General features: G+C 34.3%; 1 protein-coding gene and 1 long non-coding RNA gene across 2 annotated transcripts in view; both read right to left on the minus strand.

Moving 5' to 3' along the window:
- LOC108438326 (alpha-tectorin-like) overlaps nucleotides 1-20922 on the minus strand; it is a 47176-nt gene that overhangs the window by 15026 nt on the left and 11228 nt on the right. The window contains exons 4-11 of the mRNA XM_037541628.1: nucleotides 3817-3944; nucleotides 2705-2983; nucleotides 2420-2515; nucleotides 2178-2331; nucleotides 1625-1878; nucleotides 1388-1534; nucleotides 722-1301; nucleotides 21-604 (exon numbers count right to left, since the gene is read on the minus strand). Coding sequence (XP_037397525.1) covers nucleotides 21-604; nucleotides 722-1301; nucleotides 1388-1534; nucleotides 1625-1878; nucleotides 2178-2331; nucleotides 2420-2515; nucleotides 2705-2983; nucleotides 3817-3944 — 2222 coding nt within the window. The remainder of the gene's footprint in view (nucleotides 1-20; nucleotides 605-721; nucleotides 1302-1387; nucleotides 1535-1624; nucleotides 1879-2177; nucleotides 2332-2419; nucleotides 2516-2704; nucleotides 2984-3816; nucleotides 3945-20922) is intronic.
- Nucleotides 16294-20891, minus strand: LOC119264103. Its single transcript, XR_005130768.1, has 4 exons — nucleotides 20861-20891; nucleotides 19340-19366; nucleotides 17816-17842; nucleotides 16294-16322 (listed from the first exon to the last, which is right to left on the minus strand). It is a non-coding gene; the product is annotated as an uncharacterized LOC119264103 (long non-coding RNA).

A 20922-nucleotide genomic window follows, 5' to 3' on the forward strand; every position in this document is an offset into this window, starting at 1 on the left:
TTTGTAAAACATGTGTTTACCCTTGCTATTCCTCCTGATCCCATTTCTATGGAGACCTGAGTTCCCTCTGCCTCAAACCTCAGCAATCTGGAAAAGGTATGAAGACCTGTGGGCTGTTTTTGCACTGTTACTGCAAAGTTAGGTAGTGGGGACAGTCCCATCACCCTAGAGAGGGTAAGCCCACAGGCTCCTGGATAGCTGAAAGTCAGTCCATCAAAGGTGTGATATGAGTCTGGTCCTTCAACCCAACAGGTGGAATAACTTATCGGCTTACAGCCCCTCACTCCGTTATAGATTGTACACGTCTCATGTGAACCACACTGGTGATTTTGACAGGTCATTACCGTGTTGTTACAGGTACACAGTCGCCTACAGTTCTCGTCCAACACCACTGATTGACCGTTGGCATAGTAGAATCCTTCAAATGTGCAGCCACAGCTAGCTAAAGAAACACATGCTCCAGCACTTAGGACATATCCAGTATCACAGACACAGCTCTCTTGGCTTGGCAAGGGGCAGTTTACAGGAGCAGAAGGGTTACTGCATGTTGCAGGGCAGCCTGTTCCCTGGGAAACAAAGTGACTGTGCTCAGGGCACGGGATTTCTGAAAGTATATGGAAGGAAAAAGAATGGTTTGTTGTGCTATAATCTTAACCTATAAGTAAGGCTTTTCCTGTCTTTATCCTTCATACAGTAAATAAGAAACAGTTATGCGACCTACCACAGAACCCTTGACTTCGCCACTGGCCTAGCTGAATGCCCTGCTGCTGGCACTGAGCACCATACACACCAAGTGCCTGGCACAAGATTGGCCGATAACCTCCTCCCACACAAAGATCGTAGATACAGTTTTCTACAAAGGTCTGGGGAGACAGGCTTGAGTGGCAAGAGGTAAAAGGGCCAGTAGAAAGTGCCAGGATTCCACAATAGTTTGAGCTACCGTAGAGAAGTACCTGATTAGTGGTACAAGCAGCACACGTGAGACCTGAGCACTGTGTATTTTGACAACCAGGGTCTGTGTCCCCCTCTGCCTTCCAAGAGTTTGCAAATTCTAAATCTGAGGTCAAGACCCGTCCTGAAGGTGTACGATAGTCATCTTCTGGGCGGTAGTTGAAATTGCCACACAGTCCACATGTGGTATTCTGATAGTCAAAAGGCACATTGATGGTCACATAGGAATATGCATCATATGTAACAACTAAGCCAAAATCTGTACTGACGGCCACAGAAAAGCCTGACTGGTAGACTTGAATGGAGCCATTGCGGAGGCTGAACGGTATTGTTGTGAAGGTCCCGTTTACCTGGAGAGGCAAAAGGAAAAAATGTCAATAAAAAGTATACTTTCCCCCCTTTCATTGAAGTGATGAAATGATGACAAGATGCGGACCTTGGCCTGATATCGATAGTCTTTCACCAATTCCAATACTTGATTATAGACAAATATCCTGACCATGCGTGTCCATGCCACACGTGTGCTACCTCGATGTTCATTCTTTCCTTCAATACGATAGTAAGGCAACCTATCATCACAGGCCTGCACAGAAATAAAATATCTTAGTTTTAAATGTAGACATCACAGTCATTAAACCCACAAAAATAAAGAAAAGACTGTTTAAAACTGAACCTCAGACAAGACGTAGGTGCACGTCCCTTGAAAATGAAAGATCTGGTTATCGAATGTGTAGTAGTGGGGGTCACCAGAAATGGTGCAGGTTCTGCGTTGAATATTTTGGCAGCTATACTGGAAAGCAGCAGGGCGGCAGGCTTGAGAGAAGGTGCAGGGCTGTGAGCTGCACTGGATACCCAATTGAGTGCAGGTGCACCTTTGCTGGCAAGTGGCATCTGTCCAGAATGAAGAGCCTTGTGATATGCGGATATCTGCCAGAAAAAAAGAATTCACTCAGGTTCCATGTGCTAGCTGATGCATGAATTTGATCCTGATTTTCAAAAGTTTATCATAATTATTTACTCTTTTTGTTTGTTTGTTTGTTTTTTGAGGAGAGGAGTCTTTTGAAAAGAACATACCAAATTACAATTATCAATAAGCACCACAATTAAAGCTAAGGACAGTTCCATTGTGGGCCTATTGAGGTGCTTTACTTTCAGTGCTTGTATACTTTTATGTCCTTATACACACATGAATACCTGTTTAAATAATTTAATCTTTGTGACATTACTGTTAAATTGACATCCTCGTGTGCCACGATCCACACGGAAGGCCCATCTGCCTGTGACATTGACGTTGGAGCTGTATGTAAAGACACTGTAGTTGTACTGAAAGGACCCAGGAATTGAGAAGTAGTAGCTGGAGTCATCTGTGTCATAACCAGCCTATTAATTTCAAAGGAGAAAAGTTTTTACCGAACAGTTCCGAAGATTATACTAAAATATTGGGCTATTGTTACCAAATTATGTTCACCTGTACAGCACGGCTTGTAGGAGCAATTTGGCCATAGTTCATCAGTACGAATGAGAATTGTCCATCTGAAATCAAAACTGCTTGGAAAGTTGTTTCCTGAAAAATGTCAGTTTTCAAAAGCATATGACACAGCACTAAAAAGAATCTTAGTTTGTCAAAAACAAAAAAAAATTTCAACATGTAGTTTATAGTACCACAGCTGTCATAATCAGTTTTGGTCAATTGTTAGGAAATCAGCCTACAATTGTAATTTCATGAGTTATAATTTTGAGAACAGTCTCTTACCGTGCCTGAGACAGGATAGTAAGCTATTCTATCCCAAGTTGCAACAAGGACTGAAGTTGCAGTGAATTGCAGCTGAGGGAAATACTGGTTAATGTTCTGGGTAGCCTGTGTGAGAACACTGCCAGAAGAGTATTGCTTATAAGAGATGACACCATTATTACGATTATCAAGGTCTGTCCAGAATGGAGCAATGATGTCTCGTCCACCACTAGTAGGAAACTGGTAGGGGATGTAACTGTACCATGGCTGGTCAAAAGTTAAGTGTCCATTGTTGTTGACCTTCAGGAGAAACAGATTTTAAGAATCACTCATTTGTGAGGTTATATAGTTCAAATCCTTTTTCTGATATCAAAATAAAAGTGGGGTATATCAGTAGAAGAGTGGTTACAAATGAAAAATAGCAATAATTATAAAAAAATGTTTTTGCTCTCAGAAAGCTTCTTAAATATTACCTCCCCCCACCCCATCTTCTGCTGTAACTGGGTCTATATCAATATAGTATATATGAATATTAGATAACACACAAGATTAATTAAGTTATATTGCCTAAGATTGAAACACAGTGTCAGACCAGTGTCTGCAAGATATAGCCTGATTATTAAATAAAAAATGATCTAAGCTTTAAAAATACATTGAAATTCTCACCATGCATTAAAAACTCTAAAAACTCTAGCAAGGTCTCTAGCAAGTTTAGCATAAAAAAATGTTAAACCTCAAATACAGAGGGATATAAAGTTGGTTTGAATACCAAATGATTAACTTGCATATGTTATAACAACAATAACAACAACAATAATAATAATAATAATAATGATAACGGTAATAATAATAATGTGATAAAGTCAAAGTACACTACTGTGGTGAAAATTGTCTACTGTCTAAGAGACCCTACTACTAGTGAAATATGTTTTTTCTTATGTCCCAGTAAAAGTCAGCTACCATAATGAAGAGCCTCTCAGCCATCACACCAAAAACAACACAAAACAAGCTAATAAAAATGTAAAGCAGTAATAACTGCATTGTAATTGATGAACAGATGCACACTATCACTATCATGGGACTATTAACTCTTAGCCAGCTGCTCTAGATACAAAAAGAGATTTTTGACTTACATATATTGTGTTATATGTCCTTCCAAAGAATACAAACGGACGCAGAAGAGAGATGGCAGATGAGGTTCCATCATCTGACAGTGCGTTCACTGTGTCTCCAGGTCCAACTCCATATGGGTAGAAATGACCTGACACATACATTTAATGTAAGTAGAATTAATTAGCATGCCAGAATAAACCTATTAATGTCTTCAACTGATATTTAAATGATGTTTATATTACTTCATTCAAACTTTTTTCTTTCAAATATTAGTGAACTATTAATAATTGAACTAAATGTTTTATAATATAATAATAGTGGTGGACTTTAATTGTATTTACCTTATTTTAAAGGGTAACTTTTTTATAAAGTTACTGTGGAATGTTTGTGTTGTAACACGGTAACCTGATTAAAGAATTCTGTCATAAATATAATTCTTTTAAAAGATAAATGGACATTTAATGCTAAGTAAACACCTTCACATTTTTTAATGTAACGCCAGATCTTTGGTTACCATGTTCCAGCACAAGCATACTACTAAGTTTGTACATGACTGTGACATCCTGCTTTGCCCTACCATTGTCTTTCTTTGGTTCTGTCAGCATCTGCCTGTGTTTATCTTCCCTTGTGTGCTTTACCATGTACTTTTGTTTTTTGTTTTGGTCTTTGTCCCTGCCCGTTCCTGCCTCCTTGTCATCTGTCTCACCTGTGTGCAGTTTGTAGCCCTGCTCTCTCATTAGCTCCAGATTTTTCTTGTTGCTTCCTAGTGAATTTATACCCCTGTGTTTGCACAGTCCCTTTGTCATTGTTTATGTGACCCCTTTTGTTGCTGCTGCTATTCTATTCATCAGCTAATACACATTTTGCACTTCAATCCAGCCTCATTGCTTTCATCATTACAACAATCAATTGTATGCACTATTTCTAGCTGTAGCCATATGTCCAATCTTGGTTTGTTAGATACAAATTCAACACAGTTCACCTGGCAGTACAAATGCATCTAAATTGTGTGTGTGTACATATAAAAGATTTAAATATATTTTTACTTAAAACAGTTATGATCAAAACACAAACATAGAGTTACGGTAGTGCAAAAGAGTTGGTTTAGTAGATCATGTTGGTTGCCCCACTAAATGATATCCTGGTGCTGGCCCTCTTTGCCTTATATCAAATTTCACAGCTGGACTAAGTATTATTTAAACCAAGTGTAATACACCACCATTGACTTGGCACTACTATAACACATGAAATTCACATGAAAACGCTAAATGAATTTAGCATTATTGTTGCAGGGATGGGGAGCCCATGCCCAGCTCCCTTTTTAATCCATCATTTTTATACTGACAGAAAGTGGACTTGGTGTAATAATTGGTGAAATTTTTGGTGGAATAATTGAACAACTTGTATTTGACTTCCTACACATACAGAAGGCCCTACTGTACACCTTGTAACTTTTCCTGATCCTTAAACTTAAATGTGAAGCTCACTGTACAATCATACTTGTTTAGCTGAGATGCCTTCAGGAAACCCAGGTCTGATCTGTTATGTCTTTTAGCAGTTTTAACTCTTAGCTGCTGTGCTGAGAATCAACTTTAACTAGTATGAATCACTCCGCCCGATGACTGCTGGGATAGGCTCCAGCACCCCCCCACGACCCTGACAGAGAAGCGGCTTGGAAGATGGATAGATGGATAGTATGAATCACATACTGTTCTCATAAAGTTACTTAATATGGAACATTGCATTCATTTTCAGTGAAATTGGCACTGATACCTATTTTGATTTGAAAGAAACATTATTGATATTGTAAGATTAACTGTAAGATAACTTATTATCAATATTTTGAGTTTTGACAAATGCTAGTCTGATCATGTTTCTTCATCACTTTTTTGTAAGATTCCTTGATTTATTCTACTTGAAAGTCATTTGTTATATCTAAAGAGTTTGATAGGTTTACTGTAAGCACCTCCTCAGAACAAATGGCTTCAGGAAAAACACTGCCATATGTCACACATCACTCTGGCTCTGAGACGCTCACAAACTCCATCTCCCAGAACCTTCTGGGGGATCACAAGGCCGATGACAGTTCTCAGCACTCCAATCATCAATCTTATTCCTGAATACTAATCTTGTACACCTATTCTTTCCAGTCATGTGTCTAGTTAGATGTAGTATAAAGCCCGGGCTTTTAGACTAGTTACTTTGTGAGGTATTGCTTCTTTGAGTGAGAGCTACTGAGTGTTTTTTCTGATTGCCTTCTTGTTATTGTTTTGTCTGTCTGGAATTTTTTGACTTTGTCTGCTAGTCTCTGCCCCTTTGGATTTGGTTGCCTGTTATGAGTTTTATTTGTACCGCAAGCGTCAAATTCATCTGGTTACATCACACCATGTTAAACTCTCCTACAATTGGGACCAAAAATGACACTGATATAGACATCACTGCCTTGCGTGAAATGTCCAGACACACGGCTCTGGCGATGTCTCAACAAATACACTGTGCTAAAATGAGCACCATAATGCTGAAAACAAATAAAGGAGGGGGTTTGGCTACGCTCAACAAGAGCAGAATACTTTTCAGGTCTGATTTTCTTTAAAGCGGTGAAAATGTTAGAGTGAATATTCTACACTGTTCCTGATAGACTTTGCTTTTGAGGTCTTGCCATTTATCCCAGGTGATAAATTCAGGTCCAGAAAGTGGAAGAAAATCCTCCCCACTAGGAACTCCAATTAGCTCAAACCAGCAGCAAAGGTGTCCTAGCAGTTGGAATAGTCCTTCTTTATTCCAAGTGTCTTTAATAACTATGTAGTTACATAAGTTACAGTACTTGCAACAACAGTGAAACCACCAGAGATGTATTCACTGTTACAGATGTTTTACATAAATTCAACTTCTGCAATTACACAAATGTAACAAATCTCTCTTATGTAGCTACACATCTAGTATAAGGTAAACCACTATAATCAGAATTTTCTAATTATATCTGGAGGTTTGTATTCACATAAATTGAGAGAATGTGCCCAAGAAATGCAAATTTAGGTTTGTGTTACGTTACAATGTTACAATACAAATATCCCACAGCAACTGTAAATATGTTACTCTTCAAAATAAGTGGACAGTTCCTGTGTAGTTATGTAGTTACAGTCAAATTACAAATATTTTCCAGCACTCTCTTCTGGCAACAGGACCCTCCTCCAGAAGAAAAAAGTCTAAATGATTCTTTTGACATTTTCAGAAATTAAAAAGGCCTATTTTGACACAAAACAAAGAGTTTGTGATATGTAACAAAATTACAAGACTTTCAGTTGCACTTTTCAGAACAACTAATGACCTCTTATGGTAATTCTGTTTTGGGTGACTGTTAAATTCTAAAATTTGAATATGTTCTGCTAGGCTTATGTTCTGCATTTGATGCTGTTTATCATCCTTTATTTATTTATTTATTTATTTTTTGTTTGACACTTAATTTTGACACTTAAGTTTGACACTTAATTTTGCTTATATAGGACTTTTTCAGTTACTATAAAATGTACTTACATATTTTATATGGTAACATTTTAATGGAACAAAATGGGAAAAAAATAAAATAAAATATATATATATATATATATATATATATATATATATATATATATATATATATATATACTCATCTAATTAAAAAGGAATTATCTAATTACTACTCATCAGGGTTGAGTGTTCACTGAATACATGTAATGGCATTATGTAATCAGGTTGTTAAAAAATGGAACTGAATTCCAGTACAGTTGCAGTAAAAAAATAGTAACCAGATTAAGAGACCCTTATTAGTCCCACAACGGGGAAATTTCACCTTCGCATTTAATCCATCCGGGAACTCTACACTCTAGTGTAGAGTGTAGTTAGTTGGTTGTTTAGTGTAGTGGTTAACACCTCTGCCTTCTATGCTGTAGACTGGAGTTCAATCCCCGACTAGGGCAAGCACCCTACACTATACCATTAAGGGTCCTTGGGCAAGACTCCTAACACCACCTTGGCCTACCTGTGTAAAATGATCAAATTGTAAGTCGCTCTGGATAAGAGCGTCAGCTAAATGCCATAAATGTAAATGTAGTGAGCACACACACACACACACACACTCTAGGGGCAGTGAGGGTCACCTGCCCGGAGCGGAGGGCAGCCCAATTCGCAGTGCCCGGGAAGCAGTTGGGGGTTAAGTGTCTTACTACGTGTTTTCCAGCCAGGTTACATTCAAACCACATACACACAAACTTATCATCTTCCGTCAAAGTTGGCCTTTTCAATTATGTTTATTTGTCTTTCATTTTGGAATAAAGGGAGGAGGGTCTTGCTGCAATTTTTGTGTGAAGTTAATGCCTTTGAAATGTGTTGTATGTCATCTTATCTCAATTTGTGTGACTTGCCAAAACTGTCCAGAAATGACAAGCAGTGACTTCAGTCCAAACAGAAGTTCAAAGAACAACTTCACTGCTCACAAGTATACTTGTCTAAAATTAAACAAACTACACTGTCAGCTGCTTAAGTCTACCGTCTCTGTAGTTGAACATCGTAATTATTTGAATACCTGACTTGCAAAGGGAGATCCAGCACCCATAAAGTGCAGACAATTACATCACCTATGATCTCTCATTTAGTGGCATAAAACAGCAGTTTTCCTGTTCACTTCGTGTTACATCTTTGTTGAAACAGACATGTCTTTATTTAGTTGTATGTCTTCATAATTAAGAAAAATGAATCCAAAAGTAATGAAAAGTAATCAGACTTTGTTTCTTTAAATTAGTAATCCTCTGGCCGAGATTACAGTTACATTTTTTACAGATAATCAGCAATTTGTAGCTAAATGCATTTTTAAAGAAAACCTTCTGATCTGCTAGTGATTCAAACATAGGATTCATTCCATAAATGCCGGGGGTTTTACTTAGCAACACAATCAAAGGAAGAGTCAGGTTTAGCCGTAAGCTTGAAGTGACCCAAAAATATTTTGATGCATGTCTGGAATTTTTCGAAAAAACGTAAGGAATGTAATCTAATGATTTACAAGAACTAGAAGACATAACTGGATACCAGAAATTTACATCTTTTCCTTCTTCTTCTTCTTCTTTTTTAGTAGTACCAATTGTAAATACTAACATTTTAGCATTCAGTATAAGATATATTATACACACTTAAAAATGATGGTTCTTCAAGGGTTCTTTAGTAAAGAAAATGGTTGTATTTGCAACCATGAGCATTCAAAGAAACTTTTTAAAGCCTTCTTTGAATTATGAAAATGTTCTTCAGGTTGGAAGTGGAGAATGTGCTGTAGAAGGCTATATAGAAATTTTTTTGTCATGAACATATAATAAATAATATATCAAAAACATAATGAGGGTTACGATAAGGTTTTGGATTAAGGTTAAGGATAGGGTTAGGATTAGGACCAGGGTTAAGGTTAGGTTTGGGGTATGGTTGGGTGAGGTTAGATTTTGCGTAATGGAAGTAACTTATTAAAAGTACATCTACAGCATTTAAGTATGTATGTATCAACAGTTCTGCAAGATATTCACTTCAATGCGTTCAGATGCTTCACTACTGCTACTCTACTCATATGGTGTTGATGTGTTACTGATACTCTGTTAAGAGTTTATTAACATCTGCAAAGGTACCACTCTAAATAGTGTTGCCAGTGTAATGTAAAACCCTAAGTATATTCAGCCCACTAGGTCCATTGCCAATTTTCAACTGACAGAAAAAAGCTAAATGAGTTGCACAGAAGTGCTTAGAGTAAGCAGTGTTTAAGCATCTGTTCACATCTCTAGAATAGCACCTGAGCTCTGGAATTCCTCAAATCTTACTGCACCAAAATATCCAAAAAAAGGCGGCAGAAAAGGAGAAGAAGAACTCATTTCAGAAAACAAATTGTCCACTTTAACCAAGCACAATTCTATACCAATTTATTTAATTAAAATTCTAGTATGAATCTAAATATGACATGTTGGTTACATGTAATCTCTACTTAAATGGTATATCTTCACTACAATAATGACAGAACTGTTTGAACCAGAGTCATATTTTAGGTCTGTTTTAAGAATTTCATTTTCAACTAGTCACAATATATGGAGACAAAAAAAATTACGTCTTGGCATTCAAACATAATGAGAATCACTATAAATCAGCAAAATGTAAATGTGTTCAGAGAAAGAACAGAGTTGATTTAAACTGCCAATAAATGTAAGTACATTTTTAAAGATTTATTTAAATCTACAACTATTAGTGGTTTCCTCAACATGGACTAAGCTTATTCCTAAAGTAAATATAGTGTATATGGAGAATTACCTTTGGAGAGTCTAGATTTAGCAAATAATGGTAAGAAAAAAAAACCCAAATAATTTACAAACAGGTCAGTCTATTGAAGCTTGTGTGAAAGCACAGTTACCTGTTGTTTGTCCATTGATTAGTCCACCTGTGAGAGAAATAATATTTCAGTTGATTTAAAAAAAATAGACCAAATGGTTATTTTGATGCATGTCTGGAATTTTTCGAAAAAACGTAAGGAATGTAATCTAATGATTTACAAGAACTAGAAGACATAACTGGATACCAGAAATGTACATCTTTTCCTTCTTCTTCTTCTTCTTTTTTAGTAGTACCAATTGTAAATACTAACATTTTAGCATTCAGTATAAGATATATTATACACACTTAAAAATGATGGTTCTTCAAGGGTTCTTTAGTAAAGAAAATGGTTGTATTTGGAACCATGAGCATTCAAAGAAACTTTTTAAAGCCTTCTTTGAATTATGAAAATGTTCTTCAGGTTGGAAGTGGAGAATGTGCTGTAGAAGGCTATATAGAACATTTTTTGTTATGAACATATAATAAATAATATATCAAAAACATAATGAGGGTTACGATAAGGTTTTGGATTAAGGTTAAGGATAGGGTTAGGATTAGGACCAGGGTTAAGGTTAGGTTTGGGGTATGGTTGGGTGAGGTTAGATTTTGCGTAATGGAAGTAACTTATTAAAAGTACATCTACAGCATTTAAGTATGTATGTATCAACAGAAGTTCTGCAAGATATTCACTTCAATGCATTCAGATGCTTCACTACTGCTACTCTACTCATATGGTGTTGATGTGTTACTGATACTCTGTTAAGAGTTTATTAACATCTGCAAAGGTACCACTCTAAATAGAGTGTTGCCAGTGTAATGTAAAACCCTAAGTATATTCAGGCCACTAGGTCCATTGCCAATTTTCAACTGACATAAAAAAGCTAAATGAGTTGCACAGAAGTGCTTAGAGTCAGCAGTGTTTAAGCATCTGTTCACATCTCTAGAATACCACCTGAGCTCTGGAATTCCTCAAATCTTACTGCACCAAAAATATCCAAAAAAAGGCGGCAGAAAAGGAGAAGAAAAACTAATTTCAGAGAACAAATTGTCCACTTTAACCAAGCACAATTATATACCAATTTATTTAATTAAAATTCTAGTATGAATCTAAATATGACATGTTGGTTACATGTAATCTCTACTTAAATGGTATATCTTCACTACAATAATGACAGAACTGTTTGAACCAGAGTCATATTTTAGGTCTGTTTTAAGAATTTCATTTTCAACTAGTCACAATATATGGAGACAAAAAAAATTACGTCTTGGCATTCAAACATAATGAGAATCACTATAAATCAGGAAAAATGTAAATGTGTTCAGAGAAAGAACAGAGTTGATTTAAACTGCCAATAAATGTAAGTACATTTTTAAAGATTTATTTAAATCTACAACTATTAGTGGTTTCCTCAACATGGACTAAGCTTATTCCTAAAGTAAATATAGTGTATATGGAGAATTACCTTTGGAGAGTCTAGATTTAGGAAATAGTGTTAAGAAAAAAAAACCCAAATAATTTACAAACAGGTCAGTCTATTGAAGCTTGTGTGAAAGCACAGTTACCTGTTGTTTGTCCATTGATTAGTCCACCTGTGAGAGAAATAATATTTCAGTTGATTTAAAAAAAAATAGACCAAATGGTTATTTTGATGCATGTCTGGAATTTTTCGAAAAAACGTAAGGAATGTAATCTAATGATTTACAAGAACTAGAAGACATGACTGGATACCAGAAATGTACATCTTTTCCTTCTTCTTCTTCTTTTTTAGTAGTACCAATTGTAAATACTAACATTTTAGCATTCAGTATAAGATATATTATACACACTTAAAAATGATGGTTCTTCAAGGGTTCTTTAGTAAAGAAAATGGTTGTATTTGGAACCATGAGCATTCAAAGAAACTTTTTAAAGCCTTCTTTGAATTATGAAAATGTTCTTCAGGTTGGAAGTGGAGAATGTGCTGTAGAAGGCTATATAGAACATTTTTTGTCATGAACATATAATAAATAATATATCAAAAACATAATGAGGGTTACGATAAGGTTTTGGATTAAGGTTAAGGATAGGGTTAGGATTAGGACCAGGGTTAAGGTTAGGTTTGGGGTATGGTTGGGTGAGGTTAGATTTTGCGTAATGGAAGTAACTTATTAAAAGTACATCTACAGCATTTAAGTATGTATGTATCAACAGAAGTTCTGCAAGATATTCACTTCAGTGCATTCAGATGCTTCACTACTGCTACTCTACTCATATGGTGTTGATGTGTTACTGACACTCTGTTAAGAGTTTATTAACATCTGCAAAGGTACCACTCTAAATAGAGTGTTGCCAGTGTAATGTAAAACCCTAAGTATATTCAGGCCACTAGGTCCATTGCCAATATTTTACTGACATAAAAAAGCTAAATGAGTTGCACAGAAGTGCTTAGAGTCAGCAGTGTTTAAGCATCTGTTCACATCTCTAGAATACCACCTGAGCTCTGGAATTCCTCAAATCTTACTGCACCAAAAATATCCAAAAAAAGGCAGCAGAAAAGGAGAAGAAAAACTCATTTCAGAGAACAAATTGTCCACTTTAACCAAGCACAATTATATACCAATTTATTTAATTAAAATTCTAGTATGAATCTAAATATGACATGTTGGTTACATGTAATCTCTACTTAAATGGTATATCTTCACTACAATAATGACAGAACTGTTTGAACCAGAGTCATATTTTAGGTCTGTTTTAAGAATTTCATTTTCAACTAGTCACAATATATGGAGACAAAAAAAATTACGTCTTGGCATTCAAACATAATGAGAATCACTATAAATCAGCAAAATGTAAATGTGTTCAGAGAAAGAACAGAGTTGATTTAAACTGCCAATAAATGTAAGTACATTTTTAAAGATTTATTTAAATCTACAACTATTAGTGGTTTCCTCAACATGGACTAAGCTTATTCCTAAAGTAAATATAGTGTATATGGAGAATTACCTTTGGAGAGTCTAGATTTAGGAAATAGTGTTAAGAAAAAAAAACCCAAATAATTTACAAACAGGTCAGTCTATTGAAGCTTGTGTGAAAGCACAGTTACCTGTTGTTTGTCCATTGATTAGTCCACCTGTGAGAGAAATAATATTTCAGTTGATTTAAAAAAAAATAGACCAAATGGTTATTTTGATGCATGTCTGGAATTTTTCGGAAAAACGTAAGGAATGTAATCTAATGATTTACAAGAACTAGAAGACATGACTGGATACCAGAAATTTACATCTTTTCCTTCTTCTTCTTCTTTTTTAGTAGTACCAATTGTAAATACTAACATTTTAGCATTCAGTATAAGATATATTATACACACTTAAAAATGATGGTTCTTCAAGGGTTCTTTAGTAAAGAAAATGGTTGTATTTGCAACCATGAGCATTCAAAGAAACTTTTTAAAGCCTTCTTTGAATTATGAAAATGTTCTTCAGGTTGGAAGTGGAGAATGTGCTGTAGAAGGCTATATAGAACATTTTTTGTCATGAACATATAATAAATAATATATCAAAAACATAATGAGGGTTACGATAAGGTTTTGGATTAAGGTTAAGGATAGGGTTAGGATTAGCACAAGGGTTAAGGTTAGGTTTGGGGTATGGTTGGGTGAGGTTAGATTTTGCGTAATGGAAGTAACTTATTAAAAGTACATCTACAGCATTTAAGTATGTATGTATCAACAGAAGTTCTGCAAGATATTCACTTCAATGCATTCAGATGCTTCACTACTGCTACTCTACTCATATGGTGTTGATGTGTTACTGATACTCTGTTAAGAGTTTATTAACATCTGCAAAGGTACCACTCTAAATAGAGTGTTGCCAGTGTAATGTAAAACCCTAAGTATATTCAGGCCACTAGGTCCATTGCCAATTTTCAACTGACATAAAAAAGCTAAATGAGTTGCACAGAAGTGCTTAGAGTCAGCAGTGTTTAAGCATCTGTTCACATCTCTAGAATACCACCTGAGCTCTGGAATTCCTCAAATCTTACTGCACCAAAAATATCCAAAAAAAGGCGGCAGAAAAGGAGAAGAAAAACTCATTTCAGAGAACAAATTGTCCACTTTAACCAAGCACAATTATATACCAATTTATTTAATTAAAATTCTAGTATGAATCTAAATATGACATGTTGGTTACATGTAATCTCTACTTAAATGGTATATCTTCACTACAATAATGACAGAACTGTTTGAACCAGAGTCATATTTTAGGTCTGTTTTAAGAATTTCATTTTCAACTAGTCACAATATATGGAGACAAAAAAAATTACGTCTTGGCATTCAAACATAATGAGAATCACTATAAATCAGCAAAATGTAAATGTGTTCAGAGAAAGAACAGAGTTGATTTAAACTGCCAATAAATGTAAGTACATTTTTAAAGATTTATTTAAATCTACAACTATTAGTGGTTTCCTCAACATGGACTAAGCTTATTCCTAAAGTAAATATAGTGTATATGGAGAATTACCTTTGGAGAGTCTAGATTTAGCAAATAATGTTAAGAAAAAAAAAAAATAAATAATTTACAAACAGGTCAGTCTATTGAAGCTTGTGTGAAAGCACAGTTACCTGTTGTTTGTCCATTGATTAGTCCACCTGTGAGAGAAATAATATTTCAGTTGATTTAAAAAAAAATAGACCAAATGGTTATTTTGATGCATGTCTGGAATTTTTCGAAAAAACGTAAGGAATGTAATCTAATGATTTACAAGAACTAGAAGACATGACTGGATACCAGAAATTTACATCTTTTCCTTCTTCTTCTTCCTTTTTTAGTAGTACCAATTGTAAATACTAACATTTTAGCATTCAGTATAAGATATATTATACACACTTAAAAATGATGGTTCTTCAAGGGTTCTTTAGTAAAGAAAATGGTTGTATTTGCAACCATGAGCATTCAAAGAAACTTTTTAAAGCCTTCTTTGAATTATGAAAATGTTCTTCAGGTTGGAAGTGGAGAATGTGCTGTAGAAGGCTATATAGAACATTTTTTGTCATGAACATATAATAATTAATATATCAAAAACATAATGAGGGTTACGATAAGGTTTTGGATTAAGGTTAAGGATAGGGTTAGGATTAGCACAAGGGTTAAGGTTAGGTTTGGGGTATTGTTGGGTGAGGTTAGATTTTGCGTAATGGAAGTAACTTATTAAAAGTACATCTACAGCATTTAAGTATGTATGTATCAACAGAAGTTCTTCAAGATATTCACTTCAATGCATTCAGATGCTTCACTACTGCTACTCTACTCATATGGTGTTGATGTGTTACTGATACTCTGTTAAGAGTTTATTAACATCTGCAAAGGTACCACTCTAAATAGAGTGTTGCCAGTGTAATGTAAAACCCTAAGTATATTCAGGCCACTAGGTCCATTGCCAATTTTCTACTGACATAAAAAAGCTAAATGAGTTGCACAGAAGTGCTTAGAGTCAGCAGTGTTTAAGCATCTGTTCACATCTCTAGAATACCACTTGAGCTCTGGAATTCCTCAAATCTTACTGCACCAAAAATATCCAAAAAAAGGCAGCAGAAAAGGAGAAGAAAAACTCATTTCAGAGAACAAATTGTCCACTTTAACCAAGCACAATTCTATACCAATTTATTTAATTAAAATTCTAGTATGAATCTAAATATGACATGTTGGTTACATGTAATCTCTACTTAAATGTTATATCTTCACTACAATAATGACAGAACTGTTTGAACCAGAGTCATTTTTTAGGTCTGCTTTAAGAATTTCATTTTCAACTAGTCACAATATATGGAGACAAAAAAAATTACGTCTTGGCATTCAAACATAATGAGAATCACTATAAATCAGCAAAATGTAAATGTGTTCAGAGAAAGAACAGAGTTGATTTAAACTGCCAATAAATGTAAGTACATTTTTAAAGATTTATTTAAATCTACAACTATTAGTGGTTTCCTCAACATGGACTAAGCTTATTCCTAAAGTAAATATAGTGTATATGGAGAATTACCTTTGGAGAGTCTAGATTTAGCATATAATGTTAAGAAAAAAAAAAATAATAATAATTTACAAACAGGTCAGTCTATTGAAGCTTGTGTGAAAGCACAGTTACCTGTTGTTTGTCCATTGATTAGTCCACCTGTGAGAGAAATAATATTTCAGTTGATTTAAAAAAAAATAGACCAAATGGTTATTTTGATGCATGTCTGGAATTTTTCGAAAAAACGTAAGGAATGTAATCTAATGATTTACAAGAACTAGAAGACATGACTGGATACCAGAAATTTACATCTTTTCCTTCTTCTTCTTCTTTTTTAGTAGTACCAATTGTAAATACTAACATTTTAGCATTCAGTATAAGATATATTATACACACTTAAAAATGATGGTTCTTCAAGGGTTCTTTAGTAAAGAAAATGGTTGTATTTGGAACCATGAGCATTCAAAGAAACTTTTTAAAGCCTTCTTTGAATTATGAAAATGTTCTTCAGGTTGGAAGTGGAGAATGTGCTGTAGAAGGCTATATAGAACATTTTTTGTCATGAACATATAATAAATAATATATCAAAAACATAATGAGGGTTACGATAAGGTTTTGGATTAAGGTTAAGGATAGGGTTAGGATTAGGACCAGGGTTAAGGTTAGGTTTGGGGTATGGTTGGGTGAGGTTAGATTTTGCGTAATGGAAGTAACTTATTAAAAGTACATCTACAGCATTTAAGTATGTATGTATCAACAGAAGTTCTGCAAGATATTCACTTCAATGCATTCAGATGCTTCACTACTGCTACTCTACTCATATGGTGTTGATGTGTTACTGACACTCTGTTAAGAGTTTATTAACATCTGCAAAGGTACCACTCTAAATAGAGTGTTGCCAGTGTAATGTAAAACCCTAAGTATATTCAGGCCACTAGGTCCATTGCCAATTTTCAACTGACATAAAAAAGCTAAATGAGTTGCACAGAAGTGCTTAGAGTCAGCAGTGTTTAAGCATCTGTTCACATCTCTAGAATACCACCTGAGCTCTGGAATTCCTCAAATCTTACTGCACCAAAAATATCCAAAAAAAAGGCGGCAGAAAAGGAGAAGAAAAACTCATTTCAGAGAACAAATTGTCCACTTTAACCAAGCACAATTATATACCAATTTATTTAATTAAAATTCTAGTATGAATCTAAATATGACATGTTGGTTACATGTAATCTCTACTTAAATGGTATATCTTCACTACAATAATGACAGAACTGTTTGAACCAGAGTCATATTTTAGGTCTGCTTTAAGAATTTCATTTTCAACTAGTCACAATATATGGAGACAAAAAAAATTACGTCTTGGCATTCAAACATAATGAGAATCACTATAAATCAGCAAAATGTAAATGTGTTCAGAGAAAGAACAGAGTTGATTTAAACTGCCAATAAATGTAAGTACATTTTTAAAGATTTATTTAAATCTACAACTATTAGTGGTTTCCTCAACATGGACTAAGCTTATTCCTAAAGAAAATATAGTGTATATGGAGAATTACCTTTGGAGAGTCTAGATTTAGCAAATAATGTTAAGAGAAAAAAAACAAATAATTTACAAACAGGTCAGTCTATTGAAGCTTGTGTGAAAGCACAGTTACCTGTTGTTTGTCCATTGATTAGTCCACCTGTGAGAAATGAGAGAAATTATATTTCAGTTTATTTAAAAAAAATAGACCAAATGGTTATTTTGATGCATGTCTGGAATTTTTCGGAAAAACGTAAGGAATGTAATCTAATGATTTACAAGAACTAGAAGACATGACTGGATACCAGAAATTTACATCTTTTCCTTCTTCTTCTTCTTTTTTAGTAGTACCAATTGTAAATACTAACATTTTAGCATTCAGTATAAGATATATTATACACACTTAAAAATGATGGTTCTTCAAGGGTTCTTTAGTAAAGAAAATGGTTGTATTTGGAACCATGAGCATTCAAAGAAACTTTTTAAAGCCTTCTTTGAATTATGAAAATGTTCTTCAGGTTGTAAGTGGAGAATGTGCTGTAGAAGGCTATATAGAACATTTTTTGTCATGAACATATAATAAATAATATATCAAAAACATAATGAGGGTTACGATAAGGTTTTGGATTAAGGTTAAGGATAGGGTTAGGATTAGGACCAGGGTTAAGGTTAGGTTTGGGGTATGGTTGGGTGAGGTTAGATTTTGCGTAATGGAAGTAACTTATTAAAAGTACATCTACAGCATTTAAGTATGTATGTATCAACAGAAGTTCTGCAAGATATTCACTTCAATGCATTCAGATGCTTCACTACTGCTACTCTACTCATATGGTGTTGATGTGTTACTGATACTGTGTTAAGAGTTTATTAACATCTGCAAAGGTACCACTCTAAATAGAGTGTTGCCAGTGTAATGTAAAACCCTAAGTATATTCAGGCCACTAGGTCCATTGCCAATTTTCAACTGACATAAAAAAGCTAAATGAGTTGCACAGAAGTGCTTAGAGTCAGCAGTGTTTAAGCATCTGTTCACATCTCTAGAATACCACCTGAGCTCTGGAATTCCTCAAATCTTACTGCACCAAAAATATCCAAAAAAAGGCGGCAGAAAAGGAGAAGAAAAACTCATTTCAGAGAACAAATTGTCCACTTTAACCAAGCACAATTATATACCAATTTATTTAATTAAAATTCTAGTATGAATCTAAATATGACATGTTGGTTACATGTAATCTCTACTTAAATGGTATATCTTCACTACAATAATGACAGAACTGTTTGAACCAGAGTCATATTTTAGGTCTGTTTTAAGAATTTCATTTTCAACTAGTCACAATATATGGAGACAAAAAAAATTACGTCTTGGCATTCAAACATAATGAGAATCACTATAAATCAGCAAAATGTAAATGTGTTCAGAGAAAGAACAGAGTTGATTTAAACTGCCAATAAATGTAAGTACATTTTTAAAGATTTATTTAAATCTACAACTATTAGTGGTTTCCTCAACATGGACTAAGCTTATTCCTAAAGTAAATATAGTGTATATGGAGAATTACCTTTGGAGAGTCTAGATTTAGCATATAATGTTAAGAAAAAAAAAAAAAAAATTTACAAACAGGTCAGTCTATTGAAGCTTGTGTGAAAGCACAGTTACCTGTTGTTTGTCCATTGATTAGTCCACCTGTGAGAGAAATAATATTTCAGTTGATTTAAAAAAAAATAGACCAAATGGTTATTTTGATGCATGTCTGGAATTTTTCGAAAAAACGTAAGGAATGTAATCTAATGATTTACAAGAACTAGAAGACATGACTGGATACCAGAAATTTACATCTTTTCCTTCTTCTTCTTCTTTTTTAGTAGTACCAATTGTAAATACTAACATTTTAGCATTCAGTATAAGATATATTATACACACTTAAAAATGATGGTTCTTCAAGGGTTCTTTAGTAAAGAAAATGGTTGTATTTGCAACCATGAGCATTCAAAGAAACTTTTTAAAGCCTTCTTTGAATTATGAAAATGTTCTTCAGGTTGGAAGTGGAGAATGTGCTGTAGAAGGCTATATAGAACATTTTTTGTCATGAACATATAATAAATAATATATCAAAAACATAATGAGGGTTACGATAAGGTTTTGGATTAAGGTTAAGGATAGGGTTAGGATTAGCACCAGGGTTAAGGTTAGGTTTGGGGTATTGTTGGGTGAGGTTAGATTTTGCGTAATGGAAGTAACTTATTAAAAGTACATCTACAGCATTTAAGTATGTATGTATCAACAGAAGTTCTGCAAGATATTCACTTCAATGCATTCAGATGCTTCACTACTGCTACTCTACTCATATGGTGTTGATGTGTTACTGATACTGTGTTAAGAGTTTATTAACATCTGCAAAGGTACCACTCTAAATAGAGTGTTGCCAGTGTAATGTAAAACCCTAAGTATATTCAGGCCACTAGGTCCATTGCCAATTTTCAACTGACATAAAAAAGCTAAATGAGTTGCACAGAAGTGCTTAGAGTCAGCAGTGTTTAAGCATCTGTTCACATCTCTAGAATACCACCTGAGCTCTGGAATTCCTCAAATCTTACTGCACCAAAAATATCCAAAAAAAGGCGGCAGAAAAGGAGAAGAAAAACTAATTTCAGAGAACAAATTGTCCACTTTAACCAAGCACAATTATATACCAATTTATTTAATTAAAATTCTAGTATGAATCTAAATATGACATGTTGGTTACATGTAATCTCTACTTAAATGGTATATCTTCACTACAATAATGACAGAACTGTTTGAACCAGAGTCATATTTTAGGTCTGCTTTAAGAATTTCATTTTCAACTAGTCACAATATATGGAGACAAAAAAAATTACGTCTTGGCATTCAAACATAATGAGAATCACTATAAATCAGCAAAATGTAAATGTGTTCAGAGAAAGAACAGAGTTGATTTAAACTGCCAATAAATGTAAGTACATTTTTAAAGATTTATTTAAATCTACAACTATTAGTGGTTTCCTCAACATGGACTAAGCTTATTCCTAAAGTAAATATAGTGTATATGGAGAATTACCTTTGGAGAGTCTAGATTTAGCAAATAATGTTAAGAAAAAAAAAAAACAAATAATTTACAAACAGGTCAGTCTATTGAAGCTTGTGTGAAAGCACAGTTACCTGTTGTTTGTCCATTGATTAGTCCACCTGTGAGAAATGAGAGAAATATATTTCAGTTTATT

Source organism: Pygocentrus nattereri, chromosome 1 (genome assembly GCF_015220715.1).
Source record: "Pygocentrus nattereri isolate fPygNat1 chromosome 1, fPygNat1.pri, whole genome shotgun sequence".
NCBI classification, from domain to species: domain Eukaryota; kingdom Metazoa; phylum Chordata; class Actinopteri; order Characiformes; family Serrasalmidae; genus Pygocentrus; species Pygocentrus nattereri.